Raw genomic sequence first — 19,761 nt, 5'->3', positions numbered from 1 at the left:
GAGTGCTCCCCATTTATCAAACTCATGCAGCCCGCCAGCAGAGCGAGTCTTTCTATCATTACAGCTCTCAAAATCCGATTCATACCACTAATCCTGCCTTCATTCTCCCAGATTAATAACATCTCTTTCAACCTTCACAGTGTGATAAATAGACAAAGAGAGAACAAAAGGAGAAACAGAAGTGAGAGAAAGAGCCAGAGCAACTCCACATAATAAAGAGAACCAAGAAAGGGGAAAGAAAAAAAAAAGGGAAAAGAAAAGGGAAAGAAAGGAGCCGGCACACTTGACTCTGCCATTTACTTTAGCAGATTCTCCCCAAGAGCTCCCTGCGATCTTTAAAGAATGTAAAACATAGCTCAAAGGAAAGGCTCGTTAGCAACCCTGACCAGCCCAGGTTTGCTGGAAATCTTTTCACTTCCAGCCTCCGCTCAGGTCAGCGCTGAAAATGAGTTTGTTGGTTTCTTGTCCTGCTCCTCCCTGGACTCCTGCAGAGGCAAAGCCTCCAGCACACGCTTGCTCTCTCCTTTACCTGCACCAGCTTCTCAGAGGAAAATGGGGGGTCTTAGCTGGTGTCTGCTCCAGCGGTGCCCCAGCCAGCTCAGTGAGCCCAAGACACGCTGGCAGAGCAGCAGCGGGCTGTCCCAGCAAGGGCTGTCCCACAAGGCAGGACCATGCGTCAAGCCTGGGATGGGGATGAAGACCAAAACCATGATGGCAGCAGGGCAGATGTGGGGCTTCACACCATCAGTCCGGCTGGAGGGCACCCATGGGGCCAGAGGAAAGGGGAAGCCTGTGTGGGACACAGCAGTACTGCAAGGGGGGTGTCACAAGCCCTGGCTTCCTGGGCTGCACCTCTCTGTTCCCTGCCTCGTCCCCTGGCAGGGAGCTCCCATCCCTGCCCATGTCACACAGCCCAGACCTGCATTTGGGCCACCTGAGTTCTGCTGGCGATCGTGGAGGCTGGAGCCCCCCTGTATGCTCATGGAGCTCAGCCGTGCCTGCTCCAAGCAAATGGGTGGCAGCCACAGGCACCCCCTCCCCAGCACTCCTCTGCTCTGGTTCATTTGGAAACAACTGAGCCCCAGTGAAAGCTGATCCTACAGCCCAGGACCCCAGAAAGCCAACCCCACTGGCTCCAGGGTGCGTGGATGGAGACGTTTCGCCACTTCCCACCCACAGCTTGCACCAGAGCTGCACTGTTCAGCTTTTTCACTGCCACGCCATACTGAACACTCCATGCAATCTCCGAGTTATTTTAATAATTAAATGTTTATTGGCACATTTTTTCCCATACTGCTTCCAGACTTGCCTGATTTTCTTTCCAGCAAGTGACTGCCCTTGGTTCAGTCCTTCCATAGGGTGCACACCTGCAAAACATTTCCTCTGCTCCCCCCACAATGAGCATCCCCTTTGCAGCCCATCCCCATGGACTCCTGGCAGGTGCTGTGCACGCTGAATAACACCATGCCAAGCCCAGATGAACAGCTCGGGCAGAGCGCTGGATTTCTGGCCAGGATGGTGCTCTATTATGGCTCTGCATTCACAGCCCGTGTGCAGAGGCTGGGCTTGGTTGTTTTTTTTTTCCTCTCTCCTTTTACACTGTTCCATATTACTCCAGGCTTTGAAGTACAGAGAAAAGCAACACTCAGTGCTTTTTTTTTTTAAAGCTACCTTTATCATAGCAAATCTTTTCCTTCTCCGCTGTGTCGCTGGAGATAGATATCAAGCAAAAAGAAAGTCTCCTCTTCTAACAATGGATTTCCCTTCCCTTCTGAACTTCAAATAGAAAACTCTTATCTACAGCCACAGTTGACCAGAAGAAGAAAAGAAAAGAAAACAGACATATGAACTGAACCCAGGCTCTCTTTCTATTCACTCAAAAAGGCTGTGCTGGGTTCTTCATGCGGAGATGCTCTGAACATGTTTATAGCACATATTTACTCACTTCACTAGCTATCCCCCCACCATGGAAACCCACCTTTCCTCCAGAACAACTCTGCTCTGCTCCATGTATCCTTGCAATCTTTTCTTTGCTTAGCAAGCTCCATGCACCTGGGCCATCCAGCCCAACAAAGCCTACACCTAAAGCTGGGGACAGCAAGAGCTCTTCAAACTCAGCTAAGAGTAACAGCAGTGATGCCCCTGGCTCATATAATGCATCACTTCCGTACAGCGTAAGTTCTTCAAACGACAGGATGGATTGCAAGTCAGACCTTGCTGGCTGTACTTGCACAAGATGTCTTGCACAGCCCTGGCTGAGACCAGGCAGCTCCAGCTGCCCATGACCTACCCAAATGCACACCCTGCGCAGCACCCGCGTGCCCCTGCTGGTGCCAGCCAGCTCCTCTGTGTGTTTTAAGATCTGCCTTTGAACCATCTTCTTGCCTTTGATGGAGCTGCTCCAAGGAGAAACGTACAGAATCATGAAACTCCTTCTCTTCCCCACTTCAGTCCCTGGGTGCAACCCTCTCCTGCCCTGGCTTTCCTCCCCTCCAGCTGCCTGATCTCTGGGGAGGCACTTCCAGGTCCCAGCTGGGTTGAACACCCACCTCCTGGGACTCACTGAGGTCCAGCTGGCTGCCAAACTACCCTCACTCCCTGTCCAGCTAACAGAAATGTAAAAGTGAGCACTGTGCTTAACAGGTAGCGTTTCTCTTGAAGGCACAGTGCCAGGACAAACATGCACATAGCAAGAAACCTAAGGAGGCAGGCACTACTGCCTTCCCCACCTCCCAGTGTGTCCTGCCAGGTGACGTGTGCTTCTAGAAACCATTCTCACTTTCAGCCTTGACAGACATGGTCACACAAGCTTTGGGGAACCTGGCCTTACAGCCCTGGAGCACCTCCCGACCACAGCCACAGAGATCCTGTTCCTCCTTACCCTCTCAAACCCAGTTTGATTTCAGGCACCAATTTATTCACAGGAGGCTGCTAGACAGACGAACTGTCCTCCCCACCACACATGGCACCATGGGCTCCGCCACCAGAGGTGGACACAGCTACTGCCACGTGTTGTCCTCCAGCCTGTGAGGGGGATCCAAATCAAAGAGACTTGATGCTAGAATGGGAGCCAGAGTACCAAATCAATCGGGGCAGAGAGGGCTGGAAACTTTCCCAATCATTTTCCATTAGAAATAAGAAGTTTCCTTCATCAAAAGCCAAATCTCATTCTCATTAGGAGAATCTGGAGCTCCTGGCCAAAAGGAGGATGAACTCCCACCTGAGACATGGCCAGGAATCCTCCGCAGTCATGTGTGGGGACAACATGCAAGTCTGAGCTCTGCCTCATTCAGACCAGATGCTGTTTTGGTAACTCCACCTGACTCCAAAGCAGCCCTCAGACAGGAGAGCCCAGCCCGCAGCCCCCGCTGCCCAGCAGGCCCTCCTGCAGTCTCCCACCGAGCTTTCCAGGCAGCAGCATCATTCCCTTCACATTAAACTCCACAAAAGCCCCCAGTGCTCTTCCCTCGGGGCACTCCTGGTGATGCAGAAGGCTCCTCCCTGTGGACTTACAATGGGAAGATCCATCAGACAAAGCACCTTCTCTTCAAGCTGTCTGATGACAGATGTTCAGCCAACAGAGCAGTGGGACTGGCAGAGCACCGCAGAAGCACTTTATAATTCTTGCTCCTCTCCTCCTTCCTCAGCGTCTCCCAGGAGAGACATGATGATGGACGGTGACATAACTGACTGTTCCCAATCAAGGTAATGTAAGTAACGACAGCTGACGTGATTCCTGGAACGTGCAGACACTGCTGGCCCACATGCCTTGCCTACTGCGGGCAGCACTGCCAGAGCTTGTGGAAGGAGAGGAGACTGGAGCATGGAGGCCTGGCTGGGGGACAGGGGAGGAAGAGTCCCAAGACACAGAGGCTGTCTCCAAACCAGCTGCAAATAACTCGTTACATCAGCCTGCAAACCGAGCCAAGGGGTGGTGGGTAGCACCTACCTCATAGAGCAAATCCCTCCTGGGCTGTTCACAACACCTGCCCCAGACCTGGACACCACCGTATCTCTCTCTAGTGTCACCTGGGACTGTAGTACCCCTATTCCTTACGAAGTGGTTTGCTGGGGTCTTGCCTGGCCTCTCAAGGTTTGGCAAGGCTTTTACTGCTCTGCCCTGCCTCTGCTCCGCCCTCCCCCCATCAGTCACTAGCTGGAAATGGGAACATTAAGTCAATAACCCGGAGCTCACCTCCCCAGGCAGCTGGTGCGCAGGCAGCACACATCATCCGTACCCAAGACAAGGGGGAACAGCAGCCCCAGGTTGCACACATGGGTGTATGGAGACTCATGGAGGGAAAATACTGTGCAAGCTCAGAGCCGCAGTCCTCTTCCAGAGCCTTGAAATTAGTAGGCAAATTTAACATGCAGAGAAGCAACCGATTAATAACCCAGCATTGACTTAAGAAGACCTTGAATAATACATAGTGCTTGTACACGGAAGGGGAAAAAGTCAAGTCCTTCTGCTTGTCAAGTGTATCCGCCTCCCAAGCACCGACACTCGATGAGAAACCTCCCTGCCAACCAGCCACAGCTTTAAGCAGCTCTTCAGAAATGCTTTTTGCTAAGATGGATGGCAAGACTTTGCGCCAAATTAGACTGGCATTTGGACAGGTCCAAGTATGGTGTTGTTTTAAATGTAATTAGCACTGCCTGTTAATAAAGTCCCTTTAAACCTGTCAAGCAGAAGAAGACGCTGAACATTCGGAGCCCACAATGATGAGCCATGCAGATGCCCCGTGCTGGCTATGCTGATGGGTGAGAGAGAGGATCTTATCATGAGGCTGCCCCAACCTCTCCTCTGCCTGTCTGCACCGCAATCCTCCCAGCAGCTTGGCCATTTCAAGGAAAAGTCAGACCCAAATAGACAAAAGATTGGCAGAAGCTCAGCTGCAGGCGCTGGGCTCCACCGCATGACGATGACAGCAGATGAAGCTATGAACGGACTATTCCCTTCCCACAGCTTGATTCCGGCTTCTGTTGTTTAATGCTCATTTTGGTGTGAGACACAATGCCCATTGTGAGAGGGGTGGAGTGCTGCAGAGCACCAGGGATCTGTATATCATCAGTGAAAAACTGCGAATCTCAAATGCTTTTATTTTTGAGATGGGGAGAAAAACTGAATGGCACCTCAGGCAGAGGCTCCCAATAGCCGGTCGTTCTGACTCTTGCGGCTTGAGTGACCCTCCTGTGCAGCCAGCCCACGAGGATGCTGCATGGATTTAATGCCTGTAAAGCAATTTGAAAGTGAAAAGCCTCACAAACAAGCCTTGTGGCTGAAGTCCAGGTGCAGGAGAGATGAGACCTAATTTCTGTTCCAATCTCTGATATGGATTCACAGGAAAATTTTCCAACCCCACTGTGCCTCAGCATCCCCACAATAATATCTACTGAGCGTCATGAGCCTAAATTCATTCACGTCTTTCAAGAGCTTTAGCATCTACTGACTGAAGACCAAAGGACCATCACTACGCAAAACATGAGCTGTGTATGACACAAGGTCAGAAGGCATTTAAAAAAGCAGCCACCCGGTGCAAAACACAAGGGAAAAAATTTGAGCAGGAAACACGATTTGTCTTCTTCAGATGTAAATGAGTGCCAGCTAGCAGCAGAGCTCCAAAGACATAAATTTTAGCACCAGAAAGTGTTTCTACAAAGGGAACCAAGAAAAAAATGTGATAAACAGGCTCAATTCTTAGAGTTTGATTTCCAGAGCAATAAGCGCAGAAACTGAGTCCAAAGAAAAGAGCTGTATTAGCAACCAAATCTAATCATCCTGATAATAAAGAAGAGACATCCGGACTGGTGCAGAACTATTTCCAGAGAGAAGTTTGTCTCCCTATCCCTTTCACACCCTGCAGTGGCTCCATGGAAGAATACTTAAGAAGTTGCAAGTTTGGTCATAATGTGTAAAAAGCCCCTGAAATGCGACATCATTTACTCTTCTGTGGTATTGCTCAGCAGAGCTAATAAATCTTGCATGAGCAGAGCTGATTCTAATTTTCTAATATGAAAAGGCATTTGGATTGAGAGAGAGGGGAAGATAAAAGTGATTGAATCTCCAATAGCCCAGCGTCAGTGACAAGAAACATCCTGCTATGGACCCCAAGGAAGAATGGCTCCCCCTCCTCCCCGAACCACAGGCACACTCACCCGCTCGCACATCCAATTCTCCCTGCTTTCTGCTCGCCACGTCTCAGTCTCCCCTATTGACAGGACGTGGTTTTAAACACAGTTACACAAGTTATCATTTCTGCCTTTTGATCAATCTGAATTTTCAGGACAATTACCCTCTTAATCAATGATTGCTATCAGCAGCCCCTTGGATTCTTCACCAAGGCAATCGTGCCGCCGGGGCAGACGGCGTGTGCATATGCAATGAAGCTGCGGGGAGGTGCAAGTCCATCTTCCCCTGACGTAGTCGTCGGCTGAAAGGGTGGAGAGCTGTGAAGGCCACTTCAAGGAACACCTGACGTAAAAAATAAGCGAAGGGAATTAAAAGGGACGTTGTGCGAGGTATCTGTGGCACAGCCGGGCTGGGGGAACCAGGGACCTGCTGAAAATATCATTGGGTTGAAAAATAAGCCAACTAAAACAACAGATTTACCATCCACTGAAACCATATATTTAAGAGCTATCTATAGCCAGCACTAACCGCTCCTAATGAGGCTAATAAAGTCCGTTTCCAATTAGAGACTGAAACTGTTAAAAGAAGGAAAGGCGGAGAGGCAGCTTTTAACAACCTTTAAAGATGTGGGGTTTGGATTTGGGGTTTTCAGTATTTTTTTCCATCAGAAATTATTTAATATCACCAAAATGCCCCTAGCATTTACACACACAAAGCAAGCCTTTCTTTGCCGCTCTTCCCTGGCAGGAGTATGTTTCAGTAATTGATGTTTGCACAGAACCTCAGCTCTTGGAGGACACAGCTCCTCCGAGGCATCTCTTACCACCACAGAAACACAGCTCCAGATATTTAGACGCCACAAGAAACCCCAAAGCAGCTGAAACCCAACTGCAGGGGCTGCGGGTTGGCTGGGGGATGAGGCTTAGCATCCCTGCTCTTGCAAAAGCACCACCAGGCCGTTGGTAGGTTCACGATGCTTGGCTTGTGTTTTTGGCACTCCAGATGAGGCAGGGCGAAGGAACACATGACTCCCACCCACCCATTGCCCTGTGCTGCTCCCTCGACTAACTTATGGGCTTCCCCAGAGCACGGGACTCCTTGATACATCATTCTGTCCAAAACATAGCTCAGCCAGACCCAGGCACCACTGTGTCTTTGCAAACAGCTCCAGCAGCAAGGAGGCTGCGTCTTCTCCCACGCCTGGAAAGCACCCCGCATCTCTCGGGCGCTGTCTCGGCAGGAGGGAGCTTTGGGACCTGGACGGCAGCAGGGAAATGCTGCCAGAAAGCAGCTGAGCTCCCTCAGGGGAAGGCGGTGTGGTGGCAGTGTGGTGGCTTCACCATCTTGACCACCAGATCGGGCTGGCAGTAAGCAGCAGAGGCAGCGCCAGGTGAGGCTGGCGGGCCAGCTGCCTTCGCAGGCTGCTGGCTGGAGGAGCTCTCCGAAAGGCACAGTATTTCACTAGCTATTTTATATGGAGAATTGCCGATCAAAGATATCCCCACTGTGTACTCCAGAGCAATAAAAATAAAAAAAACCCACAAGAAGAATTTTTTAGGCGGGTAATGGGCATTTTATTCCTTTTTATGACACTAAACATAGGCAGCTGGCATAATTACACCACAATAAAGGCATAATGTGCACCTAGCAGAACAAACTCATACTTTTGATAATTAGGCAGAGCAAACAGAGTCTGGGATTCAGTCACACGGCTTCACTGTCTCCTGGATCTGCCAGAGCCCCCGTCCCTGCAGCACGTCGGCCCCATTCCCACAGCTGGATTTAGCCGGGCCCCACGGGGAAGGCTGAGCAAGCAGAGCATCACCAGAGCTCTCCTGCACCGAGAGGAATGGCCACGCAGCTCCGTTGTTTAGAGCAGATTGAGGGCAGAGCGCAAGACAGGGAGATGCAGGATGGGTCCATGTGCAGCTCCTGAGAGGCAGGCGGAGATGGTGCACTGCAGAGCACTGACAAAGGATGTCAGTCACCTCCTGATCAGCAAGAGGGACAGACCTGGGAGCCGCGAGGGCATGTGTGAACTCTGCAACTAGAGCTTAAAGGCTGAACCCACAGAAAGGCTGCAGCAGAACCAACTCCATGTGGCCACATCATCCATGGTGCAATGGCAAAGGGAGACCCAAAACACAGGAGAGATGCAGAGCTCTCTTGGGTTTGGCAGCTCTGCTTGAGGCCAGCTCCAGGAACTGGAAGGGCTGAGTGGAGGTATGGTGACACCCTTCCACAGCAAGTATCTTGGCCAAATGCAGTCACTGGGACAAGGTCCAGAGGGAAGTTGGCCCCTTTGTCAAAAGGTAAAGACAGAAAGGAATGTCCCAGGGAGGTTGAAAGACCCTCACCTACAGAAAGGGCCAGCTTGGACTTGCTGGAGGTTAGCAATTAGTTCTTTGAAGGCTTTGTGCTCCCATTAGTCCTGGTGGCCCTGCTAACCTGCAGACCTGCCTCCTCCAAAACACACCGGCAGGCAGCAAGCGCACTCCTCTGGCAGCTGCAGGCATCCAGGCAGGGCAGCTCCTCCCTGAGAGAGGAGCACAGCCAAGGCGGAGATCCTAAATGATCTCTAAAATATTAATAGCATCAATCAGAGCCAGGCTGACAGAGGTTACAACACTGGGAGAGTGCAGAGAGCAGGCTTTCCTGAAGTTGGCACAAGACCATACACTAAATATCCAGAGTTTGTTTAAAAATGCATCTGCAGGATGCATGCAGGAGCAGAGCTGGCAGAGCGGTGCACTGAGGTTTCATCTCCACGCCACTGAAACCCGCTGAGGATGCTGACCACTGCACACAGGAGAGAGACCAGGTCAGCTACACTCCGTCCTATGCAGCTTAATGGAAGTTGTTCGCTTTAAGGTATATTGAGTGCAATGCAGAAATGCTAGAGTATCTTGGCTCAAAGAAAGGTGAGGGAGGTAGAGCTGATCCATCAGCCATGAGTGAGACCCGCATACTCATCTGTGGATAGGATGCCCAAGAAAACATCAAACAACATCATTATGAGCTTTTTCAACATGAGATTCAACACAAGGAAGGGAAGATGCATGTTGCCAGCAAATATAAGCATCTTGCCCCCATACCTACTGCCACCCAGAAGGGCACTGCTGAGAACTGGACGGGTACTGAGCAAGCTTGGGAAGGCTGCAGTGCGGCAGTCCAGACCATGACTTCAGGATGGCTGTTTGCTCAGGAGCTTTGACGCCCCATAGAGCTGGCAGCAACATTCATGTCAGGCTACCCAAAGAGAAGATGGTCCCGGTCTGTAGAAGACAGTGCCCAGGCGACTGGGAAAACCAGCCACTGTGAGATAGCCCCTGGCTGGGCTCATGCTTCGGAGTGACCAGAGCCTCCCTCCTCAGCGGGCCACAAAATAGGAGAAGTTTATGTCTAGATAAGGCCAAAAGATGGGCTGTTTCCTAAACAAAAGCAGACCATATCTGCAGACTTTCTAGCCAGTTCTTAGCAAGCCACTGTGACAGATCCAATCCATGGACTGCAGGCAAAGAGCTCAAGCAAGGAAACCTGCAAGTGCAGAGAGCAAAAGCCAGGATGGAGCCAGAAGTGCTGTGCCAGCATAGGGGAAGGGCGGCAGGAGACTTTTAATCCCAACTCTGAAATCAACCTGCTTAGTAGCCTTGGGGTTCTGAGGGATTTAATTAATTAATTTAATGAGCAGAAGCACTGCAAGTTATTAATATACAAATTCCACTACCGTATCTCCCATCTCCCAGTTCAGCATTTCTTGCTGCTTTACATCGAGACCATGAGAAGCAAAAGCCTCTGTTCAATGGGGCAAAGGCTGCACACCCACATTTTCCCAGACAAGACAGCAGTAGCAAAGTCCCATCCCTTTCAGCAGGATAGTGCAACACACCCAGCACTTACTGGCAAGCTGATATCTACCATAAACCAGTCTGCTGCTGCTGGTGAAGGTGGCAGGCAGTCACTCTCTCTCATAGCCATGCTGGCTTGGTAGGACAATGAAGACTAAACCAGTTAATGTTTTAATCCTCAAGGCTAGAAAATCTGATTAACCCCTCATCCCTCCCTGGAGAACTACCCAGGTCCATTTTCATGCTCCTACATGAAGCTCCTGTCTTTTAAATGCAGAGAAAAGAGGACACAGCTCCTTTCCCAGGAGCTAGGCAGCTGTGCTGGTACCCACATGAAGCTCCAGCTGAAGGGCTGGGATGCAGGGATGCTCTGCCTCTTGTCTGACCCAAAGGCCATCTTTCACGCATTGCGCCTTCGCCTCCCAGCTCTTCCTGGCCTGGAATGCAGCACACGTTGCAGGATTATTGTAAAACATGCCCTGCCTCTAATCCCTTCTCCTCTTGCCTTGCTCTGGTATTGACTGCAGGGAGCTGTGTCAGGTCCAGGGTCAGGCTTGCCTCTCACAATACCAGGGCACGCAGAAGGCTCCGGTCTCTCTGGCTGCCCTCAGTACATGAGACATGGGAAAACACCAGCTGCCCCACACCTTCACATAAGCAGTCTGGAGATTGGAGGCCCCCAGCACCAGACCTGTGCCAGACACCCACTCGTTGGGAGACTGAGGGTCTAATTCTGACCATCCTTACAGTTTCCCTGGTTTGCTCCTGGGCTGCCATGCCAAGGACATGTTACAGGGCAAGTCTGGATGCAAGCATGTGGCACATCAGCCATGCTGCAGTCACGCAGTACACACCGTTACCCCCAGCTACAGCAAGCACCCAGCTGCCAGGTCCCAGTCACACCATTACCAGTGCCTTGCAGCAACTCCCTGCCTGTCCAGACCCCAGCACGGAGACCATCAGGCCACTTCAGTCTGCATAACTTTGATACTGCAGAAAGATTTCTCATCTAAAGCACAAGTTGCTTAGATTTCACTGCAGCTTATTTTGCCTGCTTTTGAATGCTCTTTCCAAAACTTTGTCTTTGGCACCTACAGCACACTGCCCCATAAACAGGCACGACCAGGAGAGCCAGCACAGCTCCTTCCTCAACCGGACTCAACGGTGTAAAGGTCTGAGCAGTATGTTTAACCTCAGCAGCAGCGCACACACAGCCAGATGGGAACCAGGAGGCTGCTTGGTGCAGGGGACAGATGTTCAAATCCCTCAGCAAGGGGAGCGCAGGCACAGCGAGGTGCAGTCACACAATATGGCACTCAGCAGGAAGAGCAGCACACAAGGTCTGAGCAGCTGCCTCTCCGCCTTTCGCCTGCAGGCTACAGCGATGTGCATGTAGAAGAACCACAAATGCCAACCCACCTCCAACCATTTCTATAGACAGGGATGCTTTCAGTAAAGCAACCATTGCAGTGCACTCAGCAAACCGCTGCTTAAAATTTCATCTGGAAGGCAAAGCGTTTGCACTGGTTAAAAAAAAAAAAGGCACAAAAGCATCAAATTCTACTCTCTGATTTGTCCAGTACCTGCAGGCTGCATGGGGCCAAGACAGGTAATTGTGTTCCTCAGTTTCTCTTGAGTCACCACCTTCCTGCCTTATCCAAGAGTCCTCTCTACCACACATGGCACCAGGAAGCCCTAGTCCTTGCTGGAGCTCAAAGGCACTGCCAAATAATAAAGGCTGCCTTGGAATTTTCCCAGTGCAAATGTCCTGATCAGGGCACACAGAAAGGACTGGAGACAATACATGGCACCCAAGGCAACCACCCCTTCTTTCCCTGCTCATGTACTCTGAGTTTCATCAATGTGTCCCAAGGAAAGCAGATAGCCCATGTCCAAGTGTAAGGGAGCAGCAAGTGTCACAGCAAACAGGGTAGGAAGGGAGAAGTGATGACCCACACTGCTTCAAGGCAGGACCATCTCCACCCAAATCATTCCCCCCATATTCTTCTAAACTCTGAAGAGCTAAAGGTCCTGCATGCCTGTCCTTACCACAGAGACTGTTTACCGATCTCCTTGCAGCAGGTAAGGACATGACTAAGAGCTGTCCACCACAGCCACCCAGAATAAACTTCTCCCTTCCTTTGAGAATATTAATTCCTATAAAAATGACTCCTGCTTAGTATTCTCTAAGCTGAACATCCCAGATCCCTCAATCTTCCCCTGGAGGTCACTTCTTCCAGTTCCCTGACTCTTCTTCTGGGCTTTCTCCACCTGTGCCAGATCCTCCCTGAGTGCAATATGCAAATCCAGTTTGCCCCAAAGACTAAAACTAGACTCCAAAATACCTTCCTTAGGAAAAGAGGTGAGATTTTAACATGCACCTAGAGCAATTTTAATATGTATTAGCAAAAGAAAATGTAGGAGAAGCACTGATGGTAAAGAAGCTAATTGGTGTGTGAGATGCCATGAGATGAACACATAGTAAAGCACACACAGGATAGCTACAGGAAAGAAACAGCTTCTTGTTATTAGGACCAACATACTGAAATGTTCCCTTTGCACTGGAGTATCTCTAAAGGGCTTCCATGTAACAGGATCTTGTCAGAGATTGTGTTTACCCACCCAGCAGAGTCTAAACAGCAGCAAGAGAAGAACTGGTTGCCTGTGCTCAGCCCACAACCCTCTGCTTGGCATGAGTTTGGCAGCAAGAAGGGTGCTCTTTCCCACAGTTGTGGATTTTTATGTCCAGAAGGAATTACTAAACTAATCCACTATTTTGTAAGCCAGGAAACTTAGCTACTTTCTGGTGAACCAAGACCAAGAACTTACATTAACCCTCTGCGGATCACATCTTTCATGTCTGCTCTCAGAAGTTCGTACAGACACATGCTCCATAGAAAATTGCTCCTGTGTGTTTAGGATGCAATAAAACAAACACTAAAAGGCCAAAGGAGAAGAAAACACACAAAACTATCTGATTTAGGCAAAGATGGACACTGCTCTTTTCTGCCCTCCTGGGAAGAGCATGTATGTTACCACTCAAGTCATCCAAAACCAGTGAAGCCTCCAGGCTGCATCTAGAGCCCCTCTCAGCTGTAGCAAGACCAGCTCCTGAGACTGCAAGAAAAGGAAATGAAATGCGAGGCTGGGATCATTACTTTGAAACTATAAGCCCGTGCCACTGAGCCAAAGCCTGTTATATCGACATGGGTTTGTGTCACCCCAGCAGCAGAGATCATTCTCCATCTCCGCTTGCTCAGCTCCCCTCCTCCCAGGACAGCTGTTGGCATGGCATTCCGCAATGCTCTGTGAAGTCTAGTTACAGAAAAACTCCCAATGCCTTGCCTGGCAGGTTAAAGTTATAGGGCTGAGCTACTGCAAGGCAAAAAGTACCCTGCTGACTGCTCCACCACACTCGGAAGCTGCCGGCAAAGCACAAAGTGCCACTTACAGAGGATCAAATAGCAAAAACCCCAAGTTTCCTTCCCTGGTAGAGATAGCCCAGAGGGGTGTGTTGCTTCTTAAAGCCTCCAGTATTTAAAATTGAATTTGCACCTAACTGTCACACAAGATGCTCCTACTCTGTGTTGCCAGGCGCCAGCCCGGGCAGCAGCTCTGAGGGAGAGAGACAACCCTGCCTGCCAGTGACTCCTGAGCTGAGGAGGTGTAGGGCAGAGCCCTGAACAACTACTGGCCACGTAGCCCACACACCATGCCTCTGCTTTCTTCATTTTATGTGAAAGTGGATACCAAAATCAACCCTGACAGTTACTCTGTGTTACATGAGCACCCTACCTTAGCATGTATTGCAAACCCAACACATCAACAAGCCCTTGGTCCATCTGGTTATAGCTTCTAGGGAAACAGAGACAAAGAAGCCTGATGCATCAACCCATCCTGTATCCCCTTCTAAAGAGTCCAGAAAGAGGAAAGAGAAAAGACTGCCAAGAAATTGCAGACTCTCACCTTCTCTTCTCAGCACAATCCCCCGCTTGTTGGTTTTCCTTGGAAATGGAAGTGTGTTTTTACTCAGCATTTCTTGTTAAATAAGAAAGGCAGGACAGGTCCCTCTGCAGTGGGACGGAGAGGGCTGCTCCTTTAAGGCCTCTCCTGGATGCCCTTTCCCTTTGAGATGACTATCCTCAACTCCCTCTCTTTGATTTAAGAGTTCCTCTCCTGGCTCTGACAGTAAGGTATTTCTGTCCCACAGATTATAACTCACTCTGGGCTATTATTCAACTCCCAAGCCCTGGCCCTGCTGCATTTAGTCCAAACATAATATCCTTCATGCATATATTATCTGTCTCCCTATTATCTGGAATCATTTCGGAATTAAATTTCAGTCCTGCAATATTGGCTTGAAGAGCGGCTCGCTTTATGGGCTAGTCAAAGGTTAGAATACCAATCAAAATAACACTGCCGATGCAGAGAGACATTTTAATATTCCAAAACCCGGTAATTGTAAAAGGACATAATATTTTTTCCCTGATTACCCCAAAGGCAACACATGTTAACAAGGCGAGGGAGAGAGTGAAAGAAATTTCAGAGTTCAGACAGCTGCACGACAGATTTAAAGGAGAAGTCGTGGACGGCTGCCACGCTCCAGCCCTTGGAGCAGGAGGGCTTCCCTGCCCGTGCTGGCAGCATCGCGCTCCCTGGGATGCTGTCGCCTCCGTCCCCACCCTTGTGGCGTCTGTGCCACCCGCGCTCCCTCAAGTCAGGAGCCTTTGAAGGTGCTCTCACCGCAAGGAAACGGAGCAGCCAGAGCTCCGCCGAGACGGACAGTCGAAGATTATCACGGCAGGAGAAACCGCCGCGATCGGCTGGCCTGACCTGTGTAGGCCACAAGGCTGCCCCAAATTAATTTCTGTTTGAACCACAGCTGATGTTTTTTAGGAAAAAACCTCCACTCCTGAGCTGGAGAATCCACCAGAGCCCTCGGTAAGTTGTTCCAACGGTTAATTACCCTCACTGTAGAAATCCGCACCTGAATTACCTCGCTTTGGCTTCCAGGCACTGCAACTGCTTATGCTTTTGTCTGTTAGACTGGAGGAGCCTCTCTTTCAGCTCTTCCTTTAGATACTTAGGGACTACAGCCAAGCCTCTCTTACCCTCCTCTCCAGTACCCTAAATGGCTCCCAGGAGCTTTACAGCATGGTGAGTGTTTCCACGGGTCGTGCAGTTCTCATCCAGTCTTCAAGTTTTCAGAATCCTTTCTGATGCTGAGATGGGACCCAGCATCCCATATCGGTCAAAGCAGTCCCAAAGAAAGAAACGATCCAGCCCCTCTGCTCCTACTCACCATTGCCTGTTTATAAATCCAACAGCCACCGCCTCCTGGATGCAGTATCTGCACACTTTATCAAAAATGATTTTCATGTTTTCTTTCAGGGCATTGATAAAAGTGTTAAATACAAGAGGTCTGAGAAATAGATCCCTGTGGGACCCCACTAGGAAGACATGCACTCCATGATGATTACCCATTTACAATTAAATGCTAGGAGCTGTCAGTTTGCTCGTTCTTAATCAATGTAATGTGTGCCATGTTGATTTTGTATCACTCTTGTTTCTTAATCAAAATGTCATAAGGTACCAAGTCAAATGCCTTCCAGAAGTATATTACATTGACATGGTTACCTTTATCAACCAAACATGTAGTCTCATAAAAAAAATATCAAGTTAGTTTGAAAAAGATCTAGTTTCCATAAATCCACATTGATTGGCATTATATTACCCTCTTTTCATTCTTTATTAATCAACTATGATATCTGGCTTTTCATTACTTTGCCCAGAATTAATGTCAAGCTGATAGGCCTATAATTACTTCATCGGTCATCCCATTTGCCCTTCTAAATTACTGGTACAACATTAGCTTTCTTCCAGTCCTCTAGAACTTCCCCCATGTTCAAAGACTTATTAACAGTCCAGGGCTTCTCAGTCAGCTCTTTAAAACTCCTGTAAACCAGATATGCAAAATGCCAGCTGAAAGCTACCACTTAACTTTATCAGAAAATTGTGTTGTAACAGCAAACCTCTTGCTCAGCGATACAGCATCCTTTGCCTTTCTGTAAATACAGAGCAAAATATTTATTAAACACGGTCATTTTGCTGTTATAAGCAATTCTTTCATTTCCTTCCAACTATGAACCAATGCACTGAACAGGCACTTTTCTTTCCTAATCTCCATGGAAAAGACACTCTTGCTCCCCTTAACCCTGGAGTCACACTTTTCCTTCTGTTTCTTTTCACCGCCTCTCCCATTTCTGCCTTCTGAGAGAGACTTTCCACAGCCAAGACCTCTGCAGCCAGGGACAAGGAGCCATGGAAAACACAGCTCGCATTGAAGGAAGGTGTGACCAGGGTCTCAGAGCACCCACCCATGCTGCAAAACAGCAAAGCATGGAGCATCATGGGCATATGAGCAGCTCTTTGCAGTTAAGTGGCAACATCTACTCACATGCTTGATGCTTTGGTCATGAAGCACTCTGCCTGACAAGTCCTCCTCCGTCATTTCTAACCTTATATTTTATATTCCCTACAGGCAGTAATCCAATAAACAGGCAATTGATAACAATCACAACAAATCCTTAAGAAGTTAGACCTCATGAAAGCAACTTCCAGGCATATGGGCCAACAATTAAACCATTTTTCAGTTGCACCCATTTCAGTGTTCTTTGTCCAAAGACACTTAAGCACCAAGTGCCTCAGAAGCACTCAGAACTCCTCCTCCCACCCCGAAGGCAGAAGGAATTGTTAATTCAGAGGAGAGACAAAAAGCTGTTAACAAATCTTTGTTTGTTTAGGATGTGTTTATTTCTAGTTGCCAAATATTAACAAAAACATCCTATTACATGCTTCTTCTGTCAGATTTCACAATGTGAGTAGGTGACCTTAAAACATTTGTGAATGTGTATTAACAGTTTGCTTCCAACTACAAGTATCTACACATCAGTAATGCTGGGGTTGGAAAAGGCCAGCTCTGCACACAGCCATGGCAGCCCCAGCACGTGCTCCCCAAGGCTCCATCAACTCTCATGATGGCTAGAGAAGAGGTGTTGCATTTATCCACACACATCATTCAGCTCTTGCCTTTCATAAAAACTCTCCTGGACTTCAGGAGGATGTCAAACTAGGACCAGTTTTCTGTCACTTGTAAAGCAACCACTATTATTTTATCTAAAGACATGCTGCCCTCTGTGAACAGAAATCAAAGATGGTCAAACACGCCAGGATAGCTGTCCTGAGAAAGGGGCAGCTCTGTGATGGGTATGAAGATTGTTTTTATAAAAACATAAAGTATCATTTGAAAAACAAGGAATAAAGCAAACCCTTAGTGGTTACATAAACCACTCCTCTGTTACCTTGTAACTGCATAATATCCAGAAGAAATAGAAGATCGGGGTAGTGTCTACAGTGTTAAAAATAGCTTCCACAACCCAGTTCTAGAGTCACAGAGCCCGCAAGTGCCTTTGTGCCAGCTCTCCAACAAGTTATGCTGCACTGGCAGAGAGACAACTAAGCAAAAGTATGGCAGAGGTCTCAAGTCAAGAATAACACAAGAGAGAAGAACAGGAAATATTTGCTCTTTCACACAATGCAAGACCTAGGTCCAAGAAATCTGACAGTAGGTTTAAACGAAACAAAAGGACCTGCACCTTCACACAACATATGAATAAACAGAGTATAATTAATGCATAATTAAATAGCAAAACTCATTGCTGCAGGATGCTGTAGAAACCAAAAGCATGAGCAGATTCATAAAAGGGTGTACAGTTCCTGGTAGACAGGCATGGTAAAAACAGTGGGTGCTAAACACAGCGGTCCAGGGGCAGCTGCCAGCTCACAGTCTTGAAGAGACAATTGATGGGAACCAGAGCAAGCTGACTCGAACCATGCTCTCCTTGTTACACCTGCAAGCATCAGCTACTGGCCTCTGGCCCTGTCCTGGTTTCAGCTGGAATAATTTTCTTCCTAGTAGCTGGTACAGCATTGTGTTTTGGATTTAGTATAAGAATAATGTTGATAATACACAGATATTTTTAGTTGTTATCAGTAGTGTTTATACCAAGTCAAGATTTTTCAGCTTCTCATGAACAAGAAGCTGGGAGGGGACACAGCCAGGACAGCTGACCCAAACTGGCCAAAGGAATATTCCATACCATGTGATGTCATGCCCAGTATATAAACTGGGGGGAGTTGGCTGGGAAGGGCAGATTGCTGCTTGGGGACTGACTGGGCATCAGTCATCAAGTGGTGAGCAATTGCATTGTGCAACACTTCTTTTGTATATTCTAATTCTTTTACTATTATTATTGTAATTTTATTATTTTTATTATCGTTATTATTTTTTTCCTTTTCTGGCCTATTAAACTGTCTTTATCTCAACCCATGAGTTTTACTTCTTTTTTTCGACTCCCACCCCCATCCCACTAGGTGGGGGGAGCGAGCAAGCGGCTGCATGGTGCTTAGTTGCTGGCTGGGGTTAAACCATGATAGTCACGACAGACACAGAGAAGACCTGGGTTAGACCTTTGGTCTGGCCATTTAAACACCTTCATCATCCTTCTAATGCTTTTCTTGCACAAGCTAATTGTAAGAAAATCTAGCTTCACTGTCCTTCTTCCACCTCCTCCCTCCATCAAACCACTCTCCCCTCTGTGACGTGCTCCCCAACCTGGCGGTGCTGGCACTCCTGCTGCCTGCCGGGTTTCCCATTCCCTGGCTCCCAGCCACCCTGCAATCACAGGCACCCTGCCCTCAGTCTAACACAGCGCTGGCTCCATCCCCGCAGGGCGAGGATCCATCACCGGACCGACCACGCTGCTAACTCAAGCGGGACCTGGAACAATAAACCACAGAGGCTCCTGAAAGAGCAAAGGGCGCACGAATGAGAGCTGATCCTTGTGTTAGAATAAGCACTAATGAATTTATCCAGACTACCTGAGGATACTCTTGGGGCAGCAGCTTGGTTGTAGCTTGTTAGCTGTAGCAGCTTTCCTTTTCACATAAATCTTGACTCACAGCCTCCTGCTTTCTGCACATATTTCTCCACTGGTGTCCCTTGCTCCTGACATGAAGCACTCTCTGCTATTTACATCCTGAGCATCCAGCTCCAACGAGGTAGCTCAGGTTCTGCACCTCAGTCCTAACCCACGGTGCCTCTGTGGATCGACATGACAGACACATAAGGAGAACTGGCAGGTGGAATAGTGGCTCTCTCTTGAGATGGTTTAGGGGGATATCTGAAATGTTGCAGCATCCAAAGAAAGCCTCCTCTGCTTTCTGCTGCCCTCCCACAAGGCTGAGCTAATCGAAGTGAAGAACATGATAAACTCTCTGCCCCAAGTCAGCTTTACACTGACAGTTCACCAGAGATACAAGATCGCTCAGTGACATTAAAAATGTCAGCAAACACCGATCAGGCTTGACGGAAGGGATGCATTAGCAGGCTGGGGGGGGGCATAGGGCAAGGTAAAACTTCAGCAAATATGGTCAAGTGCACAGGCAGCTTTTCTCCTTTTGTCCTCCACAGAAGGCTTTTTCACAGATCCCAAGACACTGTGGCCACCATCACAGCAGTCAGGCGTGGAGCTCACTACCACCTGCATGGCCAGATCAATCCAAAAAGGTGTCCTGGGGCAACACAACCATGGCAGCTAGTGGGGGGCTGATTCCCATCTTCAGCTTGCCTGAGAGGCAAGTCTTGCATACTCTGAAAGAGGCCTGGAGGCACAGGGTGCTCACCTCAATTGCTCCTGCAGCACAGAAGTGACAAGGGAAGAA

The 19,761-nt window shown here is 48.7% G+C and overlaps 1 protein-coding gene across 3 annotated transcripts in view; it reads right to left on the bottom strand.

The window, feature by feature from the left end:
* Positions 1-19,761, bottom strand: part of ERI3 (ERI1 exoribonuclease family member 3) — a 135,983-nt gene that overhangs the window by 59,609 nt on the left and 56,613 nt on the right. Inside the window, exon 7 of one of the 3 annotated variants that reach the window (XM_074832206.1) lies at positions 6,271-6,472. The exons of the other annotated variants lie outside the window; for them this stretch is intronic. Coding sequence (XP_074688307.1) covers positions 6,335-6,472 — 138 coding nt within the window. The 3' untranslated portion in view covers positions 6,271-6,334. Of the gene's footprint in view, positions 1-6,270; positions 6,473-19,761 lie in introns of those variants that run through there. 3 annotated transcript variants of the gene reach the window in all.

This window comes from Strix aluco, chromosome 8, assembly GCF_031877795.1.
Source record: "Strix aluco isolate bStrAlu1 chromosome 8, bStrAlu1.hap1, whole genome shotgun sequence".
In the NCBI taxonomy this organism is placed as follows: domain Eukaryota; kingdom Metazoa; phylum Chordata; class Aves; order Strigiformes; family Strigidae; genus Strix; species Strix aluco.
This window is presented reverse-complemented; position numbering and strand designations above follow the sequence as displayed.